The sequence below is a fragment of the Oncorhynchus keta genome, chromosome 25 (assembly GCF_023373465.1).
Source record: "Oncorhynchus keta strain PuntledgeMale-10-30-2019 chromosome 25, Oket_V2, whole genome shotgun sequence".
NCBI classification, from domain to species: Eukaryota; Metazoa; Chordata; class Actinopteri; order Salmoniformes; family Salmonidae; genus Oncorhynchus; species Oncorhynchus keta.
Genome location: NC_068445.1, coordinates 6,651,087 through 6,664,125, shown reverse-complemented (window position 1 = coordinate 6,664,125; position 13,039 = coordinate 6,651,087). Strand labels below are relative to the sequence as shown.

Here is a 13,039-nt window from a genome sequence, read left to right as displayed (position 1 = left end):
AAGGCCCGATGGGCTTTTCTTGCACCCCCCCGTGTGCTATGATGATAATACCAATAATCCCAGGATGAGAAAAGGACAGTATGACGATGTGAACATCTGGATACCGTCAAAGCCTAATTTCAAACCTTGTTTACATTTGGAGCTGATTTGCTGGTCTTTTTACAGTCTTTTATAGACGAGTTGGTTGTAGAGTAACAAAACCGATGTGTGCAAAACAGACTGGGTTAGCTTAGACTGTTGACAACCATATTTTGCCTCCACATGTTTATTGAAAACAAATACATTTGCACAATGAGCACTTGTTGTCTCTCAAATACATAGTTAACGATGTTGGTTAGCTTGCTAGCGAATGTTTTTCATATTAGCATAGACATGACCGCAGTCAAAACAAGACAACATCAATAACAAGATACAACGAGCAGAAACGAGCCACCTACGCTTCCCCACATGGAATCTTCTTTTATTTGTTGCTAGCCATCGGACTGTTCAGAATCATAACGCACACTTTCCGGTCACATCGATGCGTGCACATGATTTTCGTGACGTGGTCAGCCAACCTGTATATTTCCAACAATTAATAATAATACGTTGTGTTTTGCTCAGAAAACTTGGGGGCCAAATAAAAATCACTTGGCCTGCGGGCTGCCAGTTGGAGAACCCTACTATATGCTATGTCTACATTTTCAAATCAGAGCACCTTCCTCCTTCCAGCGAGGCAGTATTAGCTTAATTACTAAGAAATGTCAGAGGTCTGTTGTTTGAGATGAATATGCCTGGGGACCAGACATACACTGCTCTGTTCAGGGGGATTTGTCAGTAAAATGCCTCAAAGGCCAACTGTAATCCCCTTTTGAGTAGAACTGTGGAGGGAGACAGTGATGAGGGCAATGACACATAAGTTCTTCATGGGACATGGCAGAGAGAAGACAGCCTTTTAGAAGATGGACAGTGGTCAGAGGGAAAGAAAAAAGAAGAGCACAGACAAATGGAGAAGGGAGGGATTCCAGCCACGTTGATAACCATCAGAGATAGGAATGAGTGAAATAACCAGGGGTTTGGATCGTTCAGTGTGGTTGAAACTTGAGGTCGGCCGATTAATCGGAATGGCAGATTAATTCGGGTCGATTTCAAGTTTTCATAACAATCGGAAATCTGTATTTTTGGGCGCCGATTTTGCAGATTAAAAAATAAAAAATAATAATACCTTTATTTAACTCGGCAAGTCAGTTAAGAACACATTCTTATTTTCAATGACGGCCTAGGAACGGTGGGTTAACTGCCTTGTTCAGGGGCAGAACGACAGATTTTCACCTTGTCAGCTCGGGGGATCCAATCTTGCAACCTTACAGTTAACTTGTCCAAAGCTATAACCACCTGCCTCTCGTTGCACTCCACAAGGAGACTGCCTGTTACGAGAATGCAGTAAGCCAAGGTAAGTTGCTAGCTAGCATTAAACGTATCTTATAAAAAACAATCAATCAATCATAATCACTAGTTATAACTACACATGGTTGATGATATTACTAGTTTATCTAGCGTGTCCTGCGTTGCATATAATCGATGCAGCGCTGGGGGATGATTTAACAAAAGCGCATTCACGAAAAAAGCACAATCGTTGGACGACTATACCTAACCATAAACACCAATGCCTTTCTTAAAATCAATACACAGAAGTTTATATTTTTAAACCTGCATATTTAGCTAAAAGAAATCCAGGTTAGCAGGCAATATTAACCAGGTGAAATTGTGTCACTTTTCTTGCACGCAGAGTCAGGGTGTATGCAACAGTTTAGGCAGCCTAGCTCATTTCGAACTAATTTGCCAGAATTATGACATAACATTGAAGGTTGTGCAATGTAACAAGAATATTTAGACTTAGGGATTCCACCCTTTAGATTAAATACAGAACGGTTCCATATTTCACTGAAATAATAAATGTTTTGCTTTCGAAATGATAGTTTCCGTATTCGACCATATTATTGACCTAAGGCTCGTATTTCTGTGTGCTATGTTAGAATTAAGTCTATGATTTGATAGAGCAGTCTGACTGAGCGATGGTAGGCAGCAGCAGGCTCGTAAGCATTCATTCAAACAGCCCTTTCGTGCGTTTTGCCAGCAGCTCTTCACAAGCACAGCGCTGTTTATGACTTCAAGCCTATCAGCCTAATAGCTGGTGTAACCGATGTCAAATGGCTAGCTAGTTAGCGGGGTGCGCGCTAATAGCGTTGATGTGAGGTGTTTTGAGAATGAGGGAGGATCTTGTGACAATCCGAGAACTTACATTGGGAATGGCGTCCTCCAGCAGCCATTTCGACCTTTTCTTCCTCCTCTTCTCTGCCGGGAGAGAGCTAAAGAGACAACTTTCACTTTCTGACCAAACAATAGGATTATTGGGTGACAATTCGGCACAGCCTTATAGCATCATTAACATTGATTAACACTTTCTGACTGAGCCAAGACAGGCCTCATTGAAATACACAGTTTCCCATGAAAACAAGCATATCACAACGCCGTGAAATACCTGTTCCTGTCTGGGCCTTTCTTTCGTCCTCTCCATCCCTCGTTTTGGGCCCTCTCGGGAAAGAGTTTGGAGGGAGGGTTCGGTGGAACGCGTGTCCTCAGGCGGAAGATGCATTTCCTCTTCTTGATCTCCTTCCCGCAGAGAAACCTGGAGAAATACAAAGGGGATGTTAAGGTAATGGTCTGGTAAAGGAGGTGTGATGTCAACAAATAAACCTTCAGCCGAGTAACATGTCTGTTGTAACAAATACTCTTATCACCCAGAACAAAAAGTAAACAACTTACTGAATGTTGGGGGCCATACTATATTATTGTTAGCTGGACATGAGAATTACATTGGCAGATTCAGTATATGCTGTTGATGGGATTTCCAATTAAATAATAGTTTTATAATGCATTATCTGAATACAACGGAGAGAGATGTCTTACTTGCTCTTGTAGTTGTTCAAAGCATCAAGGAGATATTGGCCTCTTTCTGTTGGAGGAGTATTGGAGAGCTGTGGGGAATATCAAAATGTTAGTCTGATGCAATTGACTTGAGATGGCATTAATCAACTTCCTATCCGGATTCCTACTCAGAATTCAGACAGGAATTCATTTGGTGGTTCTAACCTTGCCCAAATGGAAATGCTCCCAGTTGTTGCTGACAAAGTTAAGGATCTCCTCCAGCTCAAAGTACTTCTTCTTACTCTGGACTCCCAGGTTGTAAAGTGCCAAGTGCACCACGTCCACCCTGGATAAGAAACCAGGGACAATCAGTGAGCTCAAAATAGAGATGAAATGAGAGGGGGAAAAAGATACGCATGTTTAACAGAAACCAGTCCCTCCAGGATCCCACGATTGCAATTGTTTTTGCCAAATCAACAATTCCCCACATATTATGCAAGGGCTTGTAATATCTTGTGCTTCACGGAGTCATGGCTGAATGGCTGGCTGGTCATATGCTGTACCGGCAGGATAGAACAGCGCCTTCTGGTAAAACAAGGGGTGGCGGACTATGTATTTTTTGTAAATAACAGCTGGTGCACAATATCTAAGGAAGTCTCGAGCTATTGTTCGCCTGAGGTAGATTATCTCATGATAAGATGTAGACCACACTATCTACCTAGAAAGTTCTGTATTTTTCACAGCTGTTTACATACCACCAGACTGAGGCATTTAGACAGCATTGAATGAGATGTATTACAAACAAGGAAACGCTTCTTGGTTAGACTACTGCAATGCTCTACTTTCCGGCTACCCGGATAAAGCATTAAATAAACTTCAGTTAGTGCTAAATACGGCTGCTAGAACCCTGACTAGAATCAAAAAAATTGATCATATTACTCCAGTGCTAGCCTCCTTACACCGGCTTCCTGTCAAAGCAAGGGCTGATTTCAAGGTTTTACTGCTAACCTACAAAGCATTACATGGGCTTGCTCCTACGTATCTCTATGATTTGGTCCTGCCGTACATACCTACACGTACGCTACGGTCAGAAGACGCAGGCCTCCTAATTGTCCCTAGAATTTCTAAGCAAACAGCTGGAGGCAGGGCTTTCTCCTATAGAGCTCCATTTTTATGGAACGGTCTGCCTACCCATGTGAGAGAGGAAAACGCGGTCTCAACCTTTAAGTCTTTACTGAAGACTCATCTCTTCAGTGGGTCATATGATTGAGTGTAGTCTGGCCCAGGAGTGGGAAGGTGAACGGAAAGGCTCTGGAGCAACGAACCGCCCTTGCTGTCTCTGCCTGGCCGGTTCCCCTCTTTCCACTGGGATTCTCTGCCTCTAACCCTATTACAGGGGCTGAGTCACTGGCGTACTGTGGCTCTCTCATACCGTCCCTGGGAGAGGTGCGTCACCTGAGTGGGTTGAGTCACTGATGTGGTCACTCTGTCTGGGTTGGCGCCCCTCCCTTGGGTTGTGCTGTCGCGGAGGTCTTTGTGGGCTATACTCGGCCTTGTCTCAGGATGGTAAATTGGTGGTTGAAGATATCCCTCTAGTGGTGTGGGGGCTGTGCTTTGGCAAAGTGGGTGGGGTTATATCCTTCCTGTTTGGCCCTGTCCGGGGGTGTCCTCGGATGGGGCCCACAGTGTCTCCTGACCCCTCCTGTCTCAGCCTCCAGTATTTATGCTGCAGTAGTTTGTGTTGGGGGGCTAGGGTCAGTTTGTTATATCTGGAGTACTTCTCCTGTCCTATTCGGTGTCTTGTGTGAATTTAAGTGTGCTCTCTCTAATTCTCTCTTTCTTTCTCCCTCTCGGAGGACCTGAGCCCTAGGACCATGCCTCAGGACTACCTGACATGATGACTCCTTGCTGTCCCCAGTCCACCTGGCCGTGCTGCTGCTCCAGTTTCAACTGTTCTGCCTGATTATTATTGGACCATGCTGGTCATTTATGAACATTTGAACATCTTGGCCATGTTCTGTTATAATCTCCACCCGGCACAGCCAGAAGAGGACTGGCCACCCCACATAGCCTGGTTCCTCTCTAGGTTTCTTCCTAGGTTTTGGCCTTTCTAGGGAGTTTTTCCTAGCCACCGTGCTTCTACACCTGCATTGCTTGCTGTTTGGGGTTTTAGGCTGGGTTTCTGTACAGCACTTTGAGATATCAGCTGATGTACGAAGGGCTATATAAATAAATTTGATTTGAATTGCCCTCCCCTCTTCCCCTCTTTTACACAGCTGCTACTCTGTTGTTATCATCTCACTTTAATAACTCTACCTACATGTACATATTACCTCAAATAACCGGTGCCCCTGCACATTGACCATTTCTGTATGAACCTCGCTTTGTGCAAGGGGGCATTGTCATGCTGAAACAAGAAAGGTCCTTCCCAAAATTTTTGCCACAAAGTCAGAAGCACAGAATCATCTAGAATGTCGTATTAAGATTTCCCTTCACTGGAACTAAGGGGTCTAGCCCGAACCATGAAAAACAGCCCCAAACCATTAATCCTCCTCCACCAAATTTTACAGTTGGCACGATGCAGGCAGCGTTCTCCTGGCATCCACAAAACCCAGATTCTTCCATCAGACTGCCAGATGGTGAAGCGTGATTTATCACTCCAGGGAACATGTTTCCATTGCTCCAGAGTCCAACGGCGGCAAGCCTTACACCACTCCAGCCAACGCTTGGCATTGCACATGGTGATCTTAGGCTTGTGTGCGGCTGCTCGGCCACGGAAACCCATTTCATGAAGCTCCCGACTGAACAGTTAATGTGCTGATGTTGCTTCCAGAGGCAATTTGGAACTCGCACATGATTTTTACGCGCTACGTGCTTCAGCACTCTGCGGCCCCGTTCTGTGAGCTTGTGTGGCCTACCACTTTGCGGCTGAGCTGTTGTTGCTCCTAGACATTTCCACTTAACAATAATAGCACTTACAGTTGACCGGGGCAGCTCTAGCAGAGCATACTTTTTAAAATATATATATATTTTTTATACCTTTATTTAACTAGGCAATTCAGTTAAGAACACATTCTTATTTTCAATGACGGCCTAGGAAGGGTGGGTTAACTGCCTTGTTCAGGGGCAGAACGACAGATTTTCACCTTGTCAGCTTAGGGGATGCAATCTTGCAACCGTAGTTAACTAGTCCAACGCTCTCACCATTGCACTCCACGAGGAGCCTGCCTGTTACGCGAATGCAGTAGAAGCCAAGGTAAATTGCTAGCTAGCATTAAACTTATCTTATAAAAAAACAATCAATCATAAACACTAGTTATAACTACTAATCCAGTTTAGCAGGCAATATTAACCAGGTGAAATTGTGTAATTTCTCTTGCGTTCATTGCACGACTATACCTAACCATAAACACCCATGCCTTTCTTAAAATTAATACACAGAAGTTTATATTTTTAAACCTGCATATTTAGCTAAAAGAAATCCAGGTTAGCAGGCAATATTAACCAGGTGAAATTGTGTCACTTTTCTTGCACGCAGAGTCAGGGTATATGCAACAGTTTGGGCTGCCTGGCTCATTGCGAACTAATTTGCCAGAAATTTACGTAGTTATGACATAACATTGAAGGTTGTGCAATTTAACAAGAATATTTAGACTTAGGGATGCCACCCGTTAGACAAAATCCCGAACGGTTCCGTATTTCACTGAAATAATAAACGTTTTGTTCCTAAATTATAGTTTCCGTATTCGACCATATTAATGACCAAAGGCTCGTATTTCTGTGTGTTATTATGTTATAATTAAGTCTGATTTGATAGAGCAGTCTGACTGAGCAGCAGCAGGCCCGTAATCATTCATTCAAACAGCACTTTTGTGCGTTTTGCCAGCAGCTCTTCGCTGTGCTTCAAGCATGGAGCTATTTATGACTTCAAGCCTATCAGCCTAATGGCTGGTGTAACCAATGTGAAATGGCTAGCTAGCTGGGTGTGCGCTAATACCGTTTCAAACTCGCTTTTAGATTTGGAGTAGTTATTCCCCTTGCGCTGCAAGGGCCGCGGCTTTTGTGGAGCGATGGGTAACGCTGCTTCGAGTGTGGCTGTTGTCGATGTGTTCCTGGTTCGAGGCTATACTGTGGGACGGAAGCTATAGACTGGCAATACTATAATGCATATAAGAACATCCAATAGTCAAAGGTATATGAAATACAAATGGTATAGAGAGAAATAGTCCTATAAATACTATATTAACTACAACCTAAAACCTCTTACCTTGGAATATTGAAGTATCCTGTTAAAAGGAACAAACTTTTATATGTTCTCATGTTCTGAGCAAGGAACTTAAACTTGAGCTTTTTTTACATGGCACATATTTTACATGGCACATATTACTTTCTTCTCCAACACTTTTTGTTTGCATTATTTAAACCAAATTGGACATGTTTCATGATTTATTTGAGGCTAAATTTATGTATTATATCAAGTTAAAATAAGTGTTCATTCAGTATTGTTGTAATTGTCATTATCACAAATTCAAAAAAATAAAAATCGTCCGATGAATCGGGTATCGGCTTTTGGTCCTCCAATAATCGGTATCGCCGTTGAAAAATCATAATCGGTCGACCTCTAGTGTCCACCTACTTTTGGCCATGTCGTGTATTTTTGGAATAAGGCAGAAAACAATTATATGAGTAATAAACATTAGTGCCGATTCGTAATGTTTGATTTGATTTTCTTACCGATGCATGATTCATTTGGATCGGTTTGGGCTCCCGCGGACCGGTCAAACACATGGTTTGATTTATATATATATATAAACAAATAAAAATAAATCACACAAAATTCCTTGAAGGCCTGAAAATCTAAAGATGAACTGATTGTAATGTATCTAGAGCTGATAGCAATTAATGAGTGCCGAACCCTAACCTGCAGCATATCAGATAATAAGGTATGAGTATGACAATGTATTTCATCATCTTCATAAATGGAATTCTCAATTATACATCCCTATGGGTTAGCAGATAAGAAATTGGGTTTAGAGAGAGGTGTAAATGTAGTCCTCTTAATCAGAGCTATTGTGCTGCCTGAATCGTTCACAGCACCACTATGTGTATTAACACCAATACAGTGCAATACTGTACAACTTTATCTATCCCTACGACATTATGCGCACAAGAGCACAATCATTGCATACATGCATACATCCTGCACTATACGACACAAATGCCTTTTGTAATTCTTAAAGTACCCCTGAGTGAGCCTCAGAGGTAGGTAGGAAAATAATAGTGGCCATTTACCATCGGAGAGCCAGGCGCTTAATGTACTCCAGTCCTTTATTACACACGGAACAGATGAACAAGTAAAACCTGAAAGAGAAAGGAAGAGAGATCAGAGGAGAAAGCACAGGTCACATGCCTCTAGGGGAAATCAAAATCAATATTGGCCCTCGGTCACCTGGCTACACTTTCGACTTCCATTATATGTCTTATGACTTCCCAGGATTTGCTCTGACCGTAGGGCGCTTTACCTTATCCAAATGTTGTTTCATTACAGCCTTCTAAAATTGAATAAATTGTCATTTTTCCCCCTCATCAATCTACACAAATATACCCCACAATGACAAAGTAAAAACTGTTTAGACATTTTTAGCTAATCTATTCAACAACAAAAAATGAAATATCAGATTTACATAAGTATTCAGACCTTTTACTCAGTACTTTGTTGAAGCACTTTTGGCATCGATTACAGCCTAAAGTTTTCTTGGGAATGACGCTACAAACCTGGCACACCTGTATTTGGGGAGTTTCTCCCATTTCTCGACACAATCCTGTCTCGGAGCTCTACGGACAATTCCTTCGACCTCAGGGCTTGGTTTTTGCTCTGACATGCACTGTCAACTGTGGGACCTTATATAGACAGGTGTGTGCCTTTCCAAATCATGTCCAATCAAATGAATTTACCACAGGTGGACTCCAATCAAGTTGTAGAAGCATCAAGGATGATCAATGGAAACAGGATGCACCTGAGCTCAATTTCAAGTCTCATAGCAAAGGGTCTGAATACTTATGTAAATAAGGTGTTTCTGTTTTCATTTTTAATACATTTGCAAAAATGTCTAAAACACATTTTCGCTTTGCCATTATAGGGTATTGTGTAGATTGAGGCAAAACATTAATTTGATACATCTTAGAATAAGGCTGTAACGTTACATTTGGAAAAAGTCAAGGGGTCTGAATACTTTCCTAATGCACTGTATATCAGTTTGATTAATTGCAATTGATGTTATAGCGCAATGTTCCAAATGCCTGTATCAAAAGAATCATGTTTTTCGGGGTTTTTTTCATGAACTTTTTATGTCTTTCTGGTCTCGTCTCCTTCACTCTTCTGTGCTGTGTGCACTATGCACAGGCTATAATGTTCAAACAGTTTGAGATGGTCAGGAGGGTGTATTCATAACAGTTACTCTCTTTTCAGCAAGCAAATAGATCCAAGTTGGCTCGACTTTAAATATGAGCTGGCTACTCACTAGCATGTGCCTACTACTCAAAGTTGGTCATTATTAGTGCATGTGCATGATTCTGGTTACATTTTCTTTAGAAATTGCATTTTCATAGACAGACTTGAAAGCCAAGTCAGTGATTACTGTAAAAAAGCAGGTTAAACTATTTTGATTTAAAAAATTATTAGTGGGTTTTATGGTTGTGGAAGGCTTATAGTTAGCCGAGGTAGAATTTTACATGCAGTGTATTGACCTTTATGTGGATGTCGATTTAAGGCAGCCCCCCGCACCTCACTGATTCAGAGCAGTTGGGTTAAATGCAGAAGACACATTTCAGACACTAAGTATCACACTTTCCCTTATTGCACAACAAGGCTTATTCAGGGAAAGAAAATCCAAATATACAGTATATCGTAAATCCCCCATGTAAATCCCCCCTAAATATGATTTTTTTTTTAGGCCATATCGCTCAGCCCTACCGGACCGTGGGAATAAAACCTCTTGTTTGATAACAATGTTACGCACCTATCTCCAAACATCATGGACTCCTGTAGGCACTGGATACAGGCCTCATGGAACCACTGTTGACACCGAAAACACTGCAGCATCTTCAAGTACCACCTGGGTGGAAAGCAGCCATTTAGTGAAAAGTAGTAGTCACTGAATGAGCAACAGAGTGCTAAGAGGCATCTTTCTGAATCAAATACAGCTGCTGTGCCCATCTGAATCAAATACAGCTGCTGTGCCCATCTGAATCAAATACAGCTGCAGTGCCCATCTGAATCAAATACCGCTGCTGTGCCCATCTGAATCAAATACAGCTGCAGTGCCCATCTGAATCAAATACAGCTGCTGTGCCCATCTGAATCAAATACAGCTGCTGTGCCCATCTGAATCAAATACAGCTGCAGTGCCCATCTGAATCAAATACAGCTGCTGTGCCCATCTGAATCAAATACAGCTGCTGTGCCCATCTGAATCAAATACAGCTGCAGTGCCCATCTGGATCAAATACCGCTGCTGTGCCCATCTGAATCAAATACAGCTGCAGTGCCCATCTGAATCAAATACTGCTGCTGTGCCCATCTGAATCAAATACAGCTGCAGTGCCCATCTGAATCAAATACAGCTGCTGTGCCCATCTGAATCAAATACAGCTACTGTGCCCATCTGAATCAAATACAGCTACTGTGCCCATCTGAATCAAATACAGCTACTGTGCCTTCATTGAGTCACAAAACCTGCTAATGGATTTTAAAAGTGTGGACATGTAAATACTATGCTACAGTGTGTCTAGCCAGCATGCTCACTCTCCAGGTCCTCCACAGTAGCAATAACACTGTTGGTGATTTGTGCGGTGCTGAGAATCCCACTCCAGCTCTGCTGGGTTGTAGGTAAGCACCTGCTTCATGGCCTGCAGTGCTTTTGCTATAGCGCCCTTTTTGAGAGCTCCCCCTTTCTGTGAAGAGAAGAAACAGCCACATCAACATGGTTCGGCAATAGGACAGTGATCTGTAGGACATATCATAGCGAAATGTTTTAAAACACAAAACAAAAATGTGTTTTCTTATTGGACGTGTTTAGATAGTGCCTCTCCATTTCACTCCTTTTCCAAACGTTTTCTCACTACTGAACAAGACCCTAGATAAACAGTAATTTATATATTATATTAGTCAGTTTTGTTTTCCTTGAGCAGGTTGTTCTATTAATAATACTCACCCGCACAGCTAAAGCAAAGATGCACCTCCTGCAAAACCATGGTGACAAATCCATTGAGCTCTCCACCTCTGGCAGGTGGCACTGCTGGTGGTAACCTGGAAAAAGCAAAAACAAGAGGACCAAGGCCATTTCAGAACAAACCGGGCATTTGGGTTCCTCCCCCGGAACTCCAAAGTGGCGGAGCTGTCTAAGGCACTGCATCTCGGTGCTAGAGGCGTCACTACAGACCCTGGTTCAATTTCAGGCTGTACCACAACTGGCCGTGGGAGTCCCATATGGCGGCGCACAATTGGCCCAGCGTCATCTGGGTTAGGGCTTAGCCGGGGAAGGCCATCATTGTAAATAACAAATTGTTCTTAACTGACTTGCCCAGATAAATAAAGGTTAAATGTTTGAAAAATATTGCTTGCCTTGGATCATCTCAAACCCAATAGAAATAAATGAATGGATTAAATGAAAGCGCTACTGCCGGCCGCACTTTCAGCCACATCAATGTGTTATGTTCATCTGAAGGTGGCACCCAACCAACTAGAAGCTTGTAATCCCTTGATCAGCAAATGTTAGAGGAAGCCAGGAGTGGACTCCCAAAGCAATCAATGGGAGAATCTCAATGACATACTCCTCGCGTCCTCTTCTCTCAACCCATTTGATGAGAAAGCCAGAGGTCCCTCCCCTCTGACATTCTCTTTCAATGGGTTTCCAGAAGGAGGCGAGGAGAGAGAATGCAATTGAGATTCTCCCAATGACTTTAATTAAGTGCCATGTAAAAACCGAACCAACGAGACCACAGCCTGAAGACAGGACCTGCAAACCGTAGACTGCAAATGGGACCGGACTCTATAAGACAAACATCCATGGAAAGTACTTAGTTTAACATACACAGGCTTCAGTAAATGATGTTATGAGTCACAGAGGCTTGGTGTGCACTTGCCTTGTCCAACTTGAAAATGTTCAGTTCCACTTTAACTGAACTGTAGAAGATAACTTGATGCAGTAAGGCTACTTTTGATCAAGTTGGACACATTGTCCCCATCTTAAGTTCTGTATGTTGTTCCAGTCCATTTACCACAGTTCAAAGATACAGTTTATGCTTTTAGAGTGAGTGTTAAATCATTAAAAGAGTTAAACAAAGTTATGGAAGTAAATATAGAAGCATACAGAACGCTGTATGCAATAAGCAATGCGATCTCCTCCCACTTAACCATGGCTTGTAAAGAACCAACATCCTCTTGTAGGCTATATCAGGGCAAGATAGATGGGTGTAGCCACACCCTCCTTTAAAGGGGAACTTCACCACTTATATTTTAATGTTGAAGTGTCAGACTATACATTACTCTACAGTGACTCACCTATTCCACATTTCCCACATATCAGGATCTCATTGTCAGACACCAGCACCATTTCAGAACAAACCGAGCATTTGGGTTCCTCCCCCGGAACTCCAGCTGCATGTTTTGGGAGAGAAGAACAGCATTAGGGTATATTCAATGATGAATGAAGAGCTGGAGTGGGATTCTCAGCTTTCTCATCGTTCAGCTTCATGAAACCAACATGTAGACAAAACACGCAAGATATTAAATTAGAAGCAATCGACAGGGAATTACTGACATAAATCAGCCTTTCAATGAAACGTGACAGTTGAAGAGTTTGAAGGACAGCTAAATCCTTTAGGGAAGTATCTAAATATAACATTAAGTGGCCTACTACATAGTACAAGTGTCGGCTAGCCAATGAAAAAGTGTTAAGGAATAAAGGCCTAAAACAGCTTCATGAGGTTCCACAGAGCTACAGCACAAAATGTCAATGATTTCCCGTTAGGATGTTGTGCACTGCTGTTCAAAGTGGATTACATTACTAATGGCTTTTAGAGCGAGCTTTTGATATGTTGAACCTGTATGGTGTAGATCCATATTATCAGC

At 42.3% G+C, this 13,039-nt stretch overlaps 1 protein-coding gene across 2 annotated transcripts in view; it reads right to left on the bottom strand.

The window, feature by feature from the left end:
* The window catches only part of LOC118358041 (PHD finger protein 19-like), a 31,757-nt gene that overhangs the window by 16,142 nt on the left and 2,576 nt on the right, over positions 1–13,039 (bottom strand). The window contains exons 4-12 of one of the 2 annotated variants that reach the window (XM_035735418.2): positions 12,470–12,565; positions 11,121–11,215; positions 10,712–10,860; positions 9,927–10,022; positions 8,200–8,268; positions 3,133–3,253; positions 2,950–3,017; positions 2,522–2,668; positions 2,282–2,348 (exon numbers count right to left, since the gene is read on the bottom strand). In XM_035735418.2, coding sequence (XP_035591311.1) covers positions 2,282–2,348; positions 2,522–2,668; positions 2,950–3,017; positions 3,133–3,253; positions 8,200–8,268; positions 9,927–10,022; positions 10,712–10,860; positions 11,121–11,215; positions 12,470–12,565 — 908 coding nt within the window. The remainder of the gene's footprint in view (positions 1–2,281; positions 2,349–2,521; positions 2,669–2,949; positions 3,018–3,132; positions 3,254–8,199; positions 8,269–9,926; positions 10,023–10,711; positions 10,861–11,120; positions 11,216–12,469; positions 12,566–13,039) is intronic. The other variant, XM_035735419.2, reaches the window with a different exon arrangement.